Raw genomic sequence first — 17,964 nt, forward strand, 5'->3', positions numbered from 1 at the left:
AGTGTGCTTGATTCTTATCTTTGTGGTATTGGGTCCCTTTGATAACCTGTCCTTTTCTCCTAGATCTAAAGGACCTCTCTTTTGCCCTATCTCTATTCACATTATTCTAAACATTCATGGTTGATTTGAAGCTAAAATGATTTCTCTAATGTAGATATGCTTTGAACACTAGAATTTTTTTCCATAGTTGTCTTTCTATTATCAGAACCATGACAACCAGGATGTTGGAATATGCCCAAATACACCCTAAGCACAGGCTCCACAGTTAACTACTGGACGGCTATTAAAATCCATGGTATCAAAATATTATGGATTTAAAAGGGAAGAGATTTGGAAACAAATTCTTTTCCATCCTTCTGCAGTTTTATACCTGATGTCTCAGACGATCTCCAGAGAGTCCGCGATGACCTTCTCCACAGCCATATGCACAGCCCAGAGACTTCACAATTTTTATCAGCATTGTCAGAGCCAGCCTATGAGTGCTTACTGGGGTATTTTCATCCTTAGCAGCATAATATTTGAAGAAACCAGAAAGACCAGAGAGAAAGCTATTCAGTTTACGATGAGAATCAGAAAAATAATATCAAACTGGTACGTGCCAGTTTACCAGAATAAATCTTACATAGAAATTTTTTTCTACAAATGATAACATTTAAGGCTTAAATGTTTCTTTAAAGGAGATAGCTTTAATACTGGTAAACAAAACGATCAGTTTTATGAGGATAGGTTGCCTTGGTCTGATCAAAAGACTTTGAAATTCAGAGAGAAGTAATTCCCTTTATTCTTTACAATCTTGGACGAAGTAAGAACACACAGTACAAATGTATTCCAGATCCAGCATCTACTTCTCACAAATGTCAGCCAGATGCCTCTGGGAAGATACTAAGAGGATATAAACATAGTAACCTCACAAAGCACACCTGTTTTCTACAAGAGCCAGTTCTAGAAAGTAACCTGCCTTTGATCCTGGATGTACTATTGTTACTGGTGGTCTTATCTACATTTTCTTATCCTCCCTTAAAGCTGTCTATGTTGTTGGCTGTCATGACAGCTTGGAAAATTGAGTAACAATGTGCTACATGCATACATATTTCATGTGGTCTAATCTTTCTCACCTTGAGGTTAATCGAACTTCATACAGTATTCCACATATGACTGCATTTTGTAAGGATATAACATTATAGACAGCTTTGTTTTCAGATTGCCTCCTAATGAATTCCAACATGGAATTAGTCTTCTTCCTAGCAATTATTTATTAATTTGGCACTTGTACTAATTATTCATCACATCACAAGATCTTTCCCAGTTGGATGCCAATAAGTGAAACCCGTATCCTTCACTCCATTTAAATGTAGATCCACAGAGGACTATACATTGAGGGCAATTGATCACCAGTTGCAAATCATGTATTAGCTTGCTGAAACTTATTTTGCAAGAGTGCTAATTTGGTAGAACTCAGAATAATATGCAGTTCTCCAAAAGCAAGTATTCTTGTTTGTAACTCACAATAAAGTTTATAACTTTATTCATGCTAATACTAATAAAATACTATTATTGCAAAAGTCGTACATATTTAACTAGAATAAATTCTTCAAATTAAGATGGGAGTGTAAAAGCATCCTTCTAATTTTTGCTTCAGGAAATTAAACCATAAGATCAAGATCTTATACTGAATGCTACATACACTGAAATGACTTGAATAATTCTTCTTTGTGTTCATATAACCCATATTCAGTTTCAGTCAAACAATGAGCCTCTGAGAGCTTCAACATACCTTGTCTTCCTTTTTATCATTCTTTTCAAAAGATCTTCCTCCACCTTCTCCCCCTCCTCCTCCACCACCATCTCCTCCATCTCCTCCACCACTTCCTCCTCCTCCAGCAGCACTTCCAACTCCTCCTCCTCCTTCTCCACTGCCATCTCCTGTTCCAGTTATTGGAGCAGTCCCAAATCCAGACGCTGAGGTAGTCAAAGCCCCCTTGAGTTGAAAGGAAGTTTCACTTTGTCTCTTTTCATTGGTCTCATTCTCCTTATTCTCACTTTTCCTTCTGATCTTCTCCACACAGGGTACCACACCAAGCTGAAGCAGACATTCCACAATATTGAGGGCCACATCACAGATTCTGGAGCTGATGTCATGATTCAAGACCAAGTAAACTGCTTTAAGAACCACCTTGAAAGAAGAAATGTTAGATATTGCAGGCAACACTATATTCACATAGTTTGCAAAAACCTGACTGCAGTCTCTAAAGAAATTGTCTAAATGTGATATCCTATAACAAGGGGACATGTTCAGTTATAGCATAATAGCAGGTGAATGTGTGCACCATTTATATAAGCCATCTTAAGCATGACCCAGTTCAATTTTCTGGTAGCAGTGCTTTTTCAGCTGATCTAAAACAAATCCGCCTTTGTTAGAAAGCAGTTTGTTGCTGAAAGAATATAAAACAAAAACAATTTGATAAAACTGTAGATTTTCAAGTCCCTAGTCTGAAAGATGGCTATCTCCACACACCTAGTCAAGGGAGCTTACCATTTCCTAAGTTACTACAGGTAGTCCTCAACTTATGACCACAATTGAGACCAAAATTTATGTTGCCAAATGAGAAATTTGTTAAGTGAATTTTGCCCCATTTTATGACTTTTCTTGCCACATTTGTTAAGTGAATCACTGAAGTTGTTAAATTAATATCACAGCTGTCAAATGAATCTGGTTTCCCCATTGACTTTGCTTGTCAGAAGGTTGCAAAAGGTGATCATATGACCCCGGAACACTGCATCCATCATAAATGTGAGTCAGTTGTCAAGCATCCAAATGTAAATCCATGGGGATGCTGCAATGGTCGTAAGTGTAAAAAATGGTCATAAGTTGCTTTTTTCAGTGCCACTGTAACTTTGAACAGTCACTAAATGAACTGTTGTAAGTTGATTACCTGTACTTCCTTGGTCAAACTCTTAACAGTATTTGCCTTTCTGTGTTTGGAGGTTATTATTCTGGGGCATACATCATGGGATAATAGATTTCCTTTCAGATATTCGAACACTATTCTCATATTCATAGAACATCAGCATTGCAAGGCACCTTGGAGGTCTTCTAGTCCAAGCCGCTGCTAGAGCAGGAGATCCTATACCATTTCAGATAATTGACTGTCCAGTCTCTTCTTAAAAGATGATGGAGCACCCACAACTTTTGAAAGCGAACTGTTCCATTGGTTGAGTGTTCTCCCTGTCAGGAAATTTTTCCTTAGTTCTAGGTTGCTTCTCTCCTTGGTTAGTTTCCATCCCTTGCTTTTTCTCCTGCCCTCCAGTGCTTTGGTAAATAAGCTGGACCCCTCTTCTTTGTGGCAGCTTCAAATATTGGAACATTGCTATAATGTCAGCCCAGTTCCTTCTTTTTACCAGACTAGACAAACCCAATTCCTGCAATTGCTTTTCATATGTTTTAGCTTCCAGTACCCTAATAATCTTTCTTGCTTTTTTTCTACACTCTTTCCAGAGTCTCAAGTATATTTTTTATATCGTGGTGACTAAAACTGGATGCAGTATTCCAAGTGTGGTTTTACCAAGGCCTTATAAAGCAGAACTAACACTTCGTGTGATCTTGATTCTATAGCTCTGTTAATGCAGTCTAGGATTTCATGGGCTTTTTTGGTGGCTGCAGCACACTGCTAGCTCATATACAAGTGCTTGTCTACTAGGACTCCAAGATCCTTCTCCCAGTTACTGCTGCTGAGCCAGTTTCACCTAATCTGTACTTGTACATTTGTTTTTTCTTGCCTAAGTGTAAAACCTTGCTTTTCTTTACATTATATTTCATTTTGTTAGATAGGCCCAATGGTCAAGTCTTTCAAGATCCAGCTGGATTTTGAGCCTATCTTCTGGCATGTTGGCTTTTTCTGCCAGCCATCTGCAGGATGGCTGCAAATTTGATGAGTTTCTCTTCTATTCCCGCATCTAAATCTAAATATCCCCATATGGTTGTCTTTAGTCAAGGCTGAACATATCGCTTAGGACTTTGGATCCAGGACTGCAAAAGGTGCTTCAGAATACATGGGAGTCCCAATGTAGCACATGTTAACAACAGTATAAAGCAGCTGTTTTTCTTGGGATCTCCATAAACTTGCAATTGGTGACATCCCAGGAAAAGATGCAGAACACATACAGATGCTATATTCATGTTCTCATCCATTCTGGAGGCTGGGTCCAAAGGTCTAACAGTAGTTCCTTCAATCTCCATGTACCGTAATCCTTTGTAAAATTTGAACTCCATTCCTTGATTAGGTTTCTCCATCAATCTGGAATTGAAATTCTGCTCTTCCAACAAGTTCTTCATAATGATCTGATGGGATGCATATTCTGTTCTCAAAGAAGATGCCAAATAGGGTTCCATAGTTCTACTTTTTCTCTTTGTTAGTTTTTATCTTTTTGTCATCCCACTGAATAGCTGGTATAATGTTCTTCTTTTATTGTGAAATTATATGGAAACGTCTTCCCCCAGTATAATTCATTACCCTTGATTTGTTGTGATTTTTGTTTTGTTGCATCATCTTTTCAAATCAGGGTTGCTTTTATGTACTTCTGCATGATTGTCTCATTTTTCACCTCATAAATCTCTCCTCTTGATTGTGCAACTGGTTTGGTTTCTTCTGCTGCATTCTATCCCCCTCCCCCCAATCTGGAACTGTTTGCTACTGTACTTTTTTGGGAAATTCCACTCATCTTTGGCTTCTTTTCCCATTATCTTCTGCTGCAGGAGCCTAGTTATCATTGATTTGATAACTGTTTGACAAATTAGTGCTCTTAAAATCAAGAACACTAGCATTCCATAATTCAAATGTTCCTACTGTTGTATTTCTACTCCATTTAATACACCTAATAGGCTACAATTAAGTCAAATATAGATGATGCTCATGTTTTTCTCTGCCCTCTGAAGGAAAATCTTTTCAAGATGATATTTCTAAAAGGTCAATCTCTGAACACATAGTATGTTGGCATACTTAACAGTCTCCAGGTTTTATAGATATTCATCTCTATCCTAAGTATCTTGCCTCTCTTTCTCTATCAATATCCTGAAAAAGATCAATGCTTAGCATTGTGTAGCTGGTTCCTAAAGGATACCAATAAATTAATGTAAAGTCGCTCTCACTGAAATGTAGTCCCCCCCTGTAATTAAAGATTCTGCATGCATGGGAGTTTAGAAATTAGCCCCTTCCAGTAAGATGGCAATTTTATTTGACCACTTTCTGAAGTTTGAAAATAACCCAACAAGATTTAAGCCTGCTGGTCAGTCAGTGGCACTAAAATTTATACTTCTATTCACTGAGAAATAGGAAAATGAACTTCTTGATTTGCATTTTTAACCTAGTCCATCTTTCAACTGCAATGTGGGCAACAAAAATTTTAAGGCATAACACAGGATAAAATAAAATATGTGAATGACCTTTATGCATGGCTGAAATGGAACAAGACTGCAAACTTAAGGGATTTTGATTGCCATCATTACAATAACTAGCATAGAAAAGAATATTCCTTTTTCATGATCATTACCGAAAGATCCAGCATGCCATTCTTGTGGACAAAGTTGCTGGTCCCATCTATGTGATCTGTATCTTCCAGGCAACTATAGTTGATGCAAGAATCTGTCAGACTTCGAGGGAGATTGGCACATGCCAGAGGCTCATGGGGCATTTCTGGTATGGGCACCTGGTTGCAAAGCTTGCGCATGTGCTCACTGAAGAAATCAGCATAGCCTACATTGAAAGAGGCCAGTGTGGTATTGAAGGTGGCCACCGTGATGGTGGAAATTTGGGATCGTACTGCAAGAGAGCATCAGATATTAGTTCATAGGACAGAGCACTTGATATTAAGATGTAAGCTGATTCATTTAAGTACAGTATTCAGCTCTGGAACATTACAACTATTATTCACAACTAATTAAGCAAATAACCACCTATAAGCAGAACTAAATAGAAGAAAGAAAAATCTATTGGTCTATTCTGGAACCCTTGTAAGATCAGCAACATTTGGGGAAATTTAATTTTAGTTTATTGTCATTGCACCTTGTACAACGAAATTAAATGCCATCTTCAATGTACATTGTAACTATAAAAATAAAACACAAACACATATCCTTCGCATTCTAAACAATTGAATTGAAAATCCCTGATATTGCATTAATATTGCAAATATTAGTTGTTCATACAAACTTAGGAGTTCAAACAATATATCATCTTTATCTACAGTAATTCTTGCAACACTGCCCTCTTCTGATGTAATAAGAAGACTCACTTATAGCTGGAACCTGATGTAAGCACAAATCCTGAAAAAAATCCTGGGTAATACAAAAGTTTGTGATTTCTCATAGGAGAAAAATGAATTAATGTACCGATATTCTAACTCTAACTAATTGTCATCTGGGCTTCTTCAAGAATACTGTGCTGAAAAATCACTTGCTCATGCTCTTGGATATCACCTCACCGTGGCTGTTGGAGTGATCTGGCAGGTCAGTAACCAAAGTATGGTGGGAATGAGAATGCCGAGCACTCAGACTTTCCATCTCAGTAGCTGTATCAGAGCTGCCTCGCCTTGTAAATCTCCCTGGAGTAGAAAAAAGAGACTTGCATTGTCCAGTTAGTGTTACACCATCATTTTATTTTTATTTTTATTTATGTTGTTGTCCCCCATCTTACTATTCTATCATTTACTCAGAAATCATTTGCAAACTGCATAATATTTAAAATAAAAAATACGATTGGGATTCATAGGGACTGTACCTTTGTGGATTGTCACAATACAAATTTCAGGTCATTATAATGTCCACTGATTAAAGAGACTTTGAATGAGGCACGGGTCAGAAGTCAATTGGTTGAAGTGATGGGTTAAACAAAGTTGGCAATCTCATTTACTCTGAACTGGGTTCAACAGGAGCCAGTTATAAATAATATGGGATTTTTCCCTTGTTCAGTCTGTTGCCAATCAGTCGGTAGGGGTGAAGGGTAGGAAAGATTAGTCGGCCTTGTATTCTTGCTGATATATATTTTTTATTCTAACACATCAGTTTTAAGGCTCATCGTGTTTGTTTTCGTTTTGATGGGAAGTCATATATCTTATTTTCTTTTCATGGATTATAATTCTTAAAAGTACTGGGGTAAGCAGCTTCAGAAGCTGGAAATGACTGGGCATCTACAGATGAGAAAAATCCTGGAAGTGGCAGCAAAACTGCAGCGAGGAGCCTAGCCACTGCATTTGCTATTACAAAGTATATGAATAAGTGAGAAAGTACTATAAAAATGAAAATGTCTTTCTCTTTCATGTAAGATGAAGAGACCAAGAAAATGAATATCTTAGTTGTAATGCAGAGTGATTATTGACTTAAGAGCTTTAGCAGTTTGATTAGAATGGATCAATCTCCTTCCAGTGGGCAGAAAATAATTAATGATTGAATAATTATCCAGACTAAGCAAACAACAAATATGTAGGATCAAAAGAAAAATTGCATAAGTAATAACATATAACAAATGGGATTCTTATAAGATTAAATTAATAACTTATGTTGGGTGGCATTAAATGTTGTAAATGGATTTTTAACTGCCTAATGAGATTTCCCCTCAATCTTTTACCACCTTCACTACTTTATTCCTCATTTCTCCTCCAATCTAGGCTGATGATCCCTTAATTCTCCAGAGGAGATTGGATGATGTGTGAACAGTACAATTAATACAAATAGTACAAACAGGAAAGAAGAATTCGTTGTTGTTGTTCCTGTTGTTATCAGTAGATGGACATCATTGTGTACACTCTGTAATTACAAGTAACTGATGCTCACAACCAGTAGAAAATTCTGGTTTATTAGAAAAATTTCTTGTCTTTAGTAAGAGCCTCTTATTCACCTAGAATAGTGGTTTGCCATCCTCCTCTCTCAATGCCACGCCTGTCTTCACCAATCCCAGAGAAGCTGCCAAAAGAGAATGTGCTTCGAGTAGGTGATACATCCAAATGGTCTTCATGGAGCAGGAAGGGCACTCCCATTCGCCGTTGCCTTTTCTTCCCTGTGTGGTGGAAAGGAATAGAGCCCTTGCGTTCACGATCCTCCTTGCGGCTCTTGAACTGCAGAAAAAATGTAGAAGAAATCTCATAAGGGAATTGAAGAAAGCACGAAACAAGAATTCAGAGTTGCTTCAATAGTGAGATGGGTAGAATATAAATGTAATAAACAAACAACAAATCTCTTCTCTGAGGCTCAGATCCTTAAAAATAACCTGGAATTAGTTTGCTTTTTTTTGCCTATACTGTTTAATCTAACCAGAGTAGGGGAAGGCGACATTTAGGTGACCTGGAAACAGGCTTATTTTTTTCCCAGAAGGCTGAAGATCTCACAGTATTAGGTTACCTCATAGCCATTAAAAATACTGAGTTTCTCTGGAGAATGGATATTTTATTTTCATGTATTTTCTATTTCAAAAGGACTGGATACAGGACTGAAGATTGACTAATCAGGACATATGTGGCTGCAGCTACTTCTGAGCCACAATTTGCCCAATCCTAATTTAAAGTAACCAAACTAGGAGAAGATTTATGCTGCATTAATAATAGAATAACAAGTGAATTTTAGCTCATTAGAAACGGTTGGACTGTAGATTGATGGAGAATGGGTTAGGGATGCAAGTGGTGTCATAAAATACAGAAGTGACCATGGCATTGCAGTGGAATATATGTTTATTATATAAGATGGAGCTGGTGCCAATAAGACTGGAAAATATTAGGCCAGGGGTGTCAATCTCGATTTCATTAAGAGCTGCATCAGGGTCATTTTTGAACTTGGGGAGCTGGGGTGGGCATGATCAGAGTGGGTATGGCCAAGCTCAACATCACTCATGTCAGGGGTGCCTGCAGTGGCTCGAGCGGTCTGCTAGTGAAAACGGGCTCCCGAGCTCCATTTTAGCTGCAACAGCCTCCTGCAACCCTCTGCCAGTGAAAACAGAGCTCGAGAGAGCTGCATGCAGCACTCCTAAGCTCTGTTTTCCCTGGCAGAGGCACTGTGGGCCAGTCCTTTGCTTTTTCTAGGGCAGCCCCATGAGCCAGATCTAAGCACCCTATGGGCTGAATCCAGTCCCCGGGCCTTGAGTTTGACACCCCTGTATTAGGCTATGTGTAGACGTGGTTTTCAGCTGGTTCGCACTGGTTCAGGCAAACCAGTTCTTAACTATTTCCCCAGTTCAGAGTGTTTCCAGGTTAGACAGTCAAGGGTATAAAATACTGTTTGCAGGAGGACAGTACTCCATCAGGAAAGATGGAAAAAGTCATGTACAAAGGGTTAAGAAGCATGGTCTGTACATTCTAGGAAGGCAGGAGCATGGTTGTGCATGAACACGTATGAACGCTCATACACATGATGACTGTGTACATTTATGGCACAGGAGATTGGGGCATGAGAGTTGCAGAGTACTGTAGAAGATGCCAGACCTAGCTGAGGGGTGCAAGCCAAAGCCAAAGCAGTGCAAGATATACTTAGATTGCACTGTTTGTAAGGAGGCAAAATCCAGGGTGTATCCTGTGAGTAGGAAAAACTCAAGGCAAACGAACAGAGTTATACCTAGGAGACCTGAAAGGTGCAATAAAGGTATACTTCCTGAGCAGTTCACTGCAAGTGGGGTTAGAGTAGGTAGTATTCATAATGAATCCTGTAAGTACCAAGAAAAGTTGTCATTGCCTAAGGCAGAACAGGACAAATGGAGGAAGTTGAAGTTAAAGAGAATGTCAGGCAGACAGAGAAACCAGACTGAGCTGGATAGAGAAAGTGAAGGTATTCAACCAAGAGATGGTAAGCAAGATATAATGAAAACTAATGAGCCATTAGGAAAAGAAATTCAGTTCCAGCAGCAGTAGTAGTAATGGTACTAGTTGTGTTTGTAGCAGTGAGAGTAGAAACCAAAGCAGGAGGCGTGGACATAATAGAGATAAAAAACAACATGAATATGTTAAAGCATTCAGCTTTAAATGGGAGGAGTGTCAGGGTAATGATGATTTAATAGGTGACCAGCTGCTGTAATATTGGAATGCTGTAATGATGATGCAATGGTAGTAATGAGTCAGCAAGGTTATTTAATTGCTAGCACTTTAAGAGGCTGTATTATAAGAGAGGCCCTGTTGGGGTGTATCTCTCTCTCTGTGTACTTCCATGCTGTAAATAACTGACTACTGTTTGTTCAAGGCCTGTCTCAAAGCACTTGTATGTATATATTTTTTTTGTAGAGATAAAACCACTATATTTAAATAGAAACCTATTTACTGTATTTGCTCTTGGGTTGTCTCACCTAATCATATTGTGAGCACTCTGATATATCATTTAGGGATCACAAATAGTATTTAAAACATTATAGTTTTACCTTTTTAAATATATTCATTCCCAAATCAGAGGAGAGATCTGGAACTGCTGGTCTCCTCAGGTTAGTTAGGGATACTTTGGCAAAAGCTTCGGTGCTTAATGATTTTTCTTCCTCATTACATTTCATTGTGAGATCCTACACTCCCCAAGAAAGATAAGAAAAACACAAGAATGTAAAACAGTCTTTTTGTAAACACTGTCAGCATTTGTTTCCTTTGAATAATAGAGAATTGGAACCTTGTTGTAGTGCTTGAACTGTAATGTTTTGAATATGAATAAAAAAAATATTTAGTTTAGTCATACTCTAACATTTCCAGTGCTAACTACTTCCTATCACAACAGACATGCTTCTGTCCATATTGCAGTTTTCTCTCTATAATCTTGCAGTGTTTTCTAGAAAGTACAAAGAACGGTCTTCACTGGCTACTTTGGGATCATCATATCAGATCTTCTTTCTTAAAAGTCTTATTGTTCTGTAGACTTCAATATTTAGCTAAAATTGTTGCTGTTCCTACATATCTGCTTATTTGCACCTCCCTCCCTCCCTCCCTCCTTCCCTCCCTCCCTCCCTCTCTCTCTCGGTTTTTCATTGATTCTCATGTTTGATAATATAGAAAAATACTAATCAATACTTCCTGTACTTGCTTATGATTATAATGATGTCCATGGTCTTTTGTTTCTCACATTATTTAGGTTCTTTTAGCATAAGCACCCACAAAGTAAAGACACATAAACAATCTACAATAACTAAAGCTCAGTATGTATATCTAGAACTTCAATGGTAATAATGAGTACTTCATTCAATAATGCAGAATTAAATCTGAATTTCAATCCTAACTTGCAACAGAACTTTTGACCAAGTGTTAATGTTTAAAACTAGAAATATTATTTATTTATTGGATTTATATTGCTGCCTATTTGCCTATGGAGACTCATTTATTAGTCACCCAATTGCCTGATTTTACCTGTGTTTTGTGAGTATTGACTAGTGAGGGAGCAGCAGCCACCATGGAACTACTGCGTGGCCTTGGCAATGGTGGGGCTTCTGGGTCAAATGATTTCTCTGGCTTTTCTTCTAACATGTGGCGCAGCCGCTGGAGATAATACATCAAGGACCATTGTGTGCCTTCCTCAGACCAGTGTGGCTGAAGCAGGCATCGTAATACAGCAACATCAAAGTAAGTGGCATAGCGGGACCTTTGGCATGGTGGGATCACCAAAGACACTCTGTTACGAAGAGCAAAAAGAAGCACATTAATCCAATCAATTGAGGACTCAAGCAGCAATCAAGATGTGGGCCCTCAGATAACAATCTGTTTCTTCATCCTATAGAGATAGAGTTGTTAATATCAGCAAGGTCTTAACAGACAATCCCCAAATGTGGTATATTATGTGACCCCAAACCTCTTGTTTAGAAAAACACAAATTGATTAATATGAAATGTAGCTTTTATTCCAAGACTTAGGAGTGTGAAGAAGAATCCTAAAATCCTGCAGTTATTTTTCATATGTTTTAGTCTCCAGGCCTTTGATAATCTTAGTTGCTCTTCTTCGAATTTTTTCCAAAGTCTCAACATCGTTTTTGTAGTATGGTGACCAAAATTGGTTGCAGCATTCCAGGTATGGTCTTAGTAGGGTTTTATAAAGTGGTACAACTACTTCATGTGATCTTGATTCTATGCCTCTATTTATATAGCCCAGGATTGAATTAGCTTTTTTGGCTGCCACCGCACACAGCTGGCTCATATTCAAGTGATCATCCACTAGGACTTCAAGGTCCCTCTCACAGTTTCTGTTTTTGATCCAGTTCTCACTTAATATGTACTAATACCTTTGCTTTTCTCCACATTAAAATTCATTTTTTTTAATAGGGCTCATTGTTCAAGTTTCTTTTTGGATCCTGAGCTTGTCTTCTGGGGTGTTGACTATTCCTGCCAGTTTAGTGTCATCTACAAATTTGATGAGTTCCCCTTCTAGTCCCTCATCTAAGTCATTTATGAGGATATTGAAGAGTAGGCAATTATAGGCATTCCTTCTTCTAAGCATGTGTGTTTGAAAACTGATTAATAATCTATTCTCTATAAAGTGTTTAATCAATTCAGTTGATGCTTCATTGGTGCATCAGTGCTTCTCCTACCAGTTAATGGATTACTGCTTTCAACATTGTTTATATATCTAATGAAAAATATGTTAAATGTGAAATTATGTATACTGTAAAATACATCTAATGAATATTCTGCAGATAAACATACACTTTCAAGAGCATTTGTATTCTAACAAGGATCCTCTAAGTGCTACCATAATCTAGTTTGGTTTTGTCCATTTTAACTGAAATTGCACACCTATATGAACCCTAATAATACCACAGGAAAATTATTCCAATTGTCAGGGACAGATACAATTTTGTAAACAAACCATCATATTATAACATTTTTCCAATAATGGTATCTATATTGTTATCATAATCATATTTCAGAAGGTTCACAGCATGTATTACTTTTCATCAGGTTTATTGCTGATATTTGTAATTTTACTCTAACATATTTCCATAGAATAGTCCCTCAGGCATTCCTCCACTTCAATAATTTCATCACTTTACTTTCTTTTGAATTATGTTCACTCTGCAGGTGGCTCCACTCATCCACTTACAAAACAATGCTTCATACTCTTACAAAACGGAGCTGCTTTTTTCCTGACCCTTTTAATCTTAAATCATTCTTTTCTTTGACTACATTTTTAGCTGTTACCCTTTCTCTTTACACAAGATACAATTTCTTTCTCTCATTCTGCTTTTTGCAGCAATACACACACACACACACACACACACCTACAACCCCCTCACATATATAAATTACTATAGCAACATATACTGTAGATATTTTCCCCTCATTCAGTTTCTTTCATTTTACCATGCCACCAAACACGTTCATCCTTCTCATTAGCTCCACATAATTCTGACGCACTCTGCTTCATTTTTTTTCACTCTGTTTCAGGTAGCTTTCACGTCTTCTTTCTTTATTGCCTGCTTTCCAGTTGTTCTGACAGGAGACAAATCTATCTTCTAATCCTTTATACAAATATATAAAATTATATTGTAACCACAAACCTAATATACAGAGCTCCATCCCTGTAAGTATTTTTCTTTCACTTTTCTTTTTTCCATTTTTTTCCTTTCCTTTATTTTTCATTTCCCTCCAAAATCCATTTTCAACACTGCAATAAAATTGTCTTCCATACATTCCAAACCTCTCACCACACTTGAATTCTTCATTAGTTCTCATAGTCATTCATCATAAACAATTAAATCAATAATGCTTTTAGCTTTATATCTCCTTTTCCTATATGTGCCAAAATACAGTTATGTTTTAGACTATATAGTTAAAACTAAACTCATCACCATTCATTGTAGGGTCTTCAAATGGCCTGTTCACATTTTCTGAATGTTATCATTTTGATCCTGCCCATCCACTCATGTCACTAGCAATATATTTTCCCGGGAACACGTTCACCCACAATGTTGCTCAGTTCTTGTTCTTCTATTATCACACTTCATTGCAGCATATCATGTGACTCACTGACATATGGACTCCTGTTTTCATACATTCCCATAACAATCTAGATGACAGTAATTCATATTTCCTAACACAGATTTTGACATTTCCCCCTCTTAATTACACATACACCTTTCTTTCCTAGCATGTATTTCTGAATGCTACATGATCATTCAGATCTCTTACATCTTTCCTTTTTTATTAGTTTCACAGATGCTCAACATATCTATTTCCATTTCCTTTCATTAATTAATGTTGTTTACAATGTACTCTTTTAATCCAAGTTTTAATCATTTGTAAGGCTTAGTTATCACCAGTTAAGTCCAACGATTTGACCTCTCCTCTCCTCATGTTTTTGGTCAACCAGAGCTTTCACACAATGTTTTTTACCATGATAGAAAAGCCACAAAGCAGGTTACTAAACTTTGTTGTATCTCTGTCTCTGATAATGGTATGGACAATATTAGTCAAAGTGGTACATTTCAGCTAGTATGCCACAAGCAACTGGAGCCCAAATTTACCCTGATTATGCCATTCTATGCATGCTTGGAAAACTACTCTACAAACTACCTTGCTCTCAACTAGCTTATTTATTCATATCTTACACATTAAATGGATCTGCAAATAAATATAAGTATTAATTGTGACTATTGTAAGAAACAGTCATCTCATTTTGGGATGGGGGGATACTATATGATTTGTTAAAGGATCCACTTTTATGAAAGAGATGCAAACTGATATACAGTTGAAAGAAAGTTTGAATCCCCCCGCCCCCATATATAGAATGTAAGCTAAATATACAGTCATATTATCTTTCACAGAGAAACAAAAATGTAAGAAAAATGTAACAGTGAGACTATTTGGGGAAGAAAGCTAAGGAACCTTTAAGGCAGACATTCTAAATTACCTGCATCAGAATTGTACAAAACTTTTAGCTGTGCTAAATAAGAATGATTCCTATTGTGCCCCTATAACAGAATACCTAATGAATTGTTCAGCAAAGGCTTTTTGAGCAAGTTGAAAGATCAGATAACTGTTGATTGAAATAATTACATTCAATGTTCTAATTTCTGACAGGCCTTGTGCAGAAAAAATGTTTCTCAAGACAACAACAAATTTGTGGTCCACAATATAAATAAACAAATGCATGTAACAGCAATATGTTAAAAAGTTTACCTATTTCCTATACACCTTAGATGGAACTTGGTTACAACAATGTCGCCTTATCTCTACTATTAAGGATTACCAGGATAAAATACATAATGGTTTTAGTCAATATTGAAGAAATTAATGTGTTTTTATGCAATATATCTCTTCCTAACCTTATGCCTGATGCCTTGTTTATTCACCATTAAGCATTTCTTAAAGAAAGAAAAGATAACATTAAATCTATGAAAATAAGAGCTATTGTTATCATTGTATTATTTGGCAATTTAATGAAGTATTCAGTTAATTGAATAGCATGACAAATTCACTTAGTCCTTAGGTGGTTATAATGGCAACGGGGACCAGAATTTCTGTTGCTAAGCAATGTGGTCATAAAGCACAATGTCACATGATTATATTGCTTAGTGATGGTAATCATAGCACTCCCCATTGCCATCATAATCCCAGAACTGTGAGGATTGTTAAACAGAAAGTGGCAGGAGTCCTGTACAAGAAATGTCGGGTGTGTGTTCAGGTGCTATATGGATGGGTCTGCAAACAGGTGTGAAATTACAGTGCAGACAGGTAAGGGTTTCAATGGAGTATGAAATTCCTCAGGAGAAACAACAGCAGGACTGGAGCCTCCTGCTGGCTTCCTCATGTACTTTGCTTGTGCGAAGCCAGCAGGAAAAGTCACAAATGGCACTCATGAGCCCAGAGGATGCTGTAACTGTTGTAAGTGTGAGCCAGTTGCCAAGTGGCTGAATCACAATCATGTGACTGAAGATTTGCTGAAATGGTCAGAACTTTGAGGACTGGTTATAACTTCCCCTTGTTCAGTTCTGTTGCAACTTTGAACAGTTAATGAGTGGACTATCAATATATGATATTTTGCCATATACTTCGAAGCTTCCTACAAACTCCATTAAGTTTCTATTGAAATTTATAAAAATTGCATTCCATTTATTGCTTGGATTCTTTTAAATATGCAAATAATTATTTCAGTGAAACTTTTTTCAAATGTTCTTGTAAATATATCAGATTCTTAGCTCAAAGAAAAATGAGCATAAATAGATGGAAAAAAATTCAGCTAAATTACTGGAAGCAATAAATTTTGTAAAGGGCTACAACAGCATTTCTAGGTGAATATCCTTATGTTATTTCAAAGAGATTTATCATTGACATATATTTTGACTTCTTTCTCTCTATGGGACACAAGCAATCAGGTAACTTGCCTCTGTTAGTACAAGTAGCAAGTTATCCTCTGGAATTCTGTGAAAGGTCTTGGCTTCATTTTTATCAAAAGCTCTGTTCTGTCTCCTGCATTAAATACAACAACGTAGGTCTAGAAGTCACTTGGTTTGAGTTAGTGGTGTTGATTTTTTTCTAAATTATTTTTGTCCCTTTCTCCCCGCTTTTCCGCTTCTGTTTCTCTTTCCCCTTCCCCCTTAAAGCAATTTTTAAAATGTATAAAAAAAAATTTCTATTTAATTTTAATTGCACACTAAGCTCACTGAGTCAGCGATTGTACACTTTCCCCAAAGGCCAGGATGTAATGATTGTTTGAATTTTATCTTCAAGGACAGAAATAATTGTAGAAAAGTTGGATCAGTAAGTAGAGCAAACAACATATATTCTGTTCTTGCTTGTTGCTAGGCAACACCCTCTCCAGTTCCGTTTGGAGTGATCAATGAGTTCAGCAAATGAAGAGAAATTAATGACGCAGGTTAGAGACCCTGCCTGCAGCTTCATTGCCATAGTGACCACTCAGCTCAGTTTCAGAGACTGAATGCCTTGCTCTATTTTGAACCTGCATATTTGAGAGTAGAAAGGACCCAACACATAGAAAATACCAATTTGATTTCCTGTTTCTTTTTAACCATCTGTATGTGCACATGCTGTTCCTCTCTCTATATGTAAGGCACATCTTTTGACTTCTCACTAGTAAGCTACAAGTGCCACATTTCTACAATGTCATCAATAACATGTTAACTATGAAGTCTGGAACCAAATAAAGTCATACATTTGCCCTATCAAATAAGGCATCCGCTGGCTAATTAAGCACTTACATATGTTTTGTTTCAGGCTCTCTATATAAAGAAGTTCTCCAGTTCATACCAAATGAACTATTATCTTTACTTTTTAAAGAATTTTATGAACAAAATGTTTTCTGTTCAGCTTTTGAAGTATGACAAAGTGTTCTAAGGTATCCAAGACTACAATTCCACAATGACTAGGGGATTGAGGAATCTAAATATTATAGTCCAAAGCCCCTAGTAGGACTCTTGGTTGGATACAACTGTACTACTGTACTACATCAATCTGTGCTGAAAATGAAAAACGGCCATGAAAAACTTGCACGTTAAACATGTTATAATCTTAGGGTTTCCAGTAGGACTTTTGGAGAGAAAGATGATATAGAATAAAGGAAAGCAAAGGAACATAAAATTATCCTGGTGCCTTAACCATTACACCACACTGGTTCTCTTTAATAGAAGTGTCTTTCTGTTTTGTAAATTACCCTATGTTGAACTAATTGAATTGAAACTGACAAATTTCAACCTTGCAGAAGAATGCCTACCGAGGGTAGGGAGTTGCTTTCTCTTGGGAGGCTTGGGGTGAAATGCTTCCATCAATGGAATTTCCACGGTGGCAGCCCAGGAAGGCTTGTCTTGGTGGAATAGAGTCTGATTCTGTTGATTCACATACTATCTGCAGGCCAGGGAGAAACAAGGTTAAAATGCAGATTGTGTAGATGCACCATGGAATCAATACCATTGTGACTACAAGTTCAAGCAAGACATTGTCTTGAAAGTTTCTGTAAGTTAGGATGGAAGAAAAATTGTATCTCCCAGTCTTAGAGGTAAATTGAAATTATTTTTAG

At 37.1% G+C, this 17,964-nt stretch overlaps 1 protein-coding gene across 3 annotated transcripts in view; it reads right to left on the bottom strand.

The window, feature by feature from the left end:
• Positions 1–17,964, bottom strand: part of UNC80 (unc-80 subunit of NALCN channel complex) — a 185,781-nt gene that overhangs the window by 146,033 nt on the left and 21,784 nt on the right. For all 3 annotated transcript variants that reach the window (XM_087941122.1, XM_087941060.1, XM_087941004.1), the window contains exons 7-14: positions 17,662–17,792; positions 11,350–11,611; positions 10,386–10,520; positions 7,890–8,106; positions 6,478–6,597; positions 5,548–5,816; positions 1,775–2,173; positions 371–502 (exon numbers count right to left, since the gene is read on the bottom strand). In XM_087941122.1, the coding sequence (XP_087797248.1) occupies positions 371–502; positions 1,775–2,173; positions 5,548–5,816; positions 6,478–6,597; positions 7,890–8,106; positions 10,386–10,520; positions 11,350–11,611; positions 17,662–17,792 (1,665 nt within the window). The remainder of the gene's footprint in view (positions 1–370; positions 503–1,774; positions 2,174–5,547; positions 5,817–6,477; positions 6,598–7,889; positions 8,107–10,385; positions 10,521–11,349; positions 11,612–17,661; positions 17,793–17,964) is intronic.

Source organism: Pseudonaja textilis, chromosome 1 (assembly GCF_049901715.1).
Source record: "Pseudonaja textilis isolate UNSWEBS1 chromosome 1, rPseTex1.2, whole genome shotgun sequence".
NCBI classification, from domain to species: Eukaryota; Metazoa; Chordata; class Lepidosauria; order Squamata; family Elapidae; genus Pseudonaja; species Pseudonaja textilis.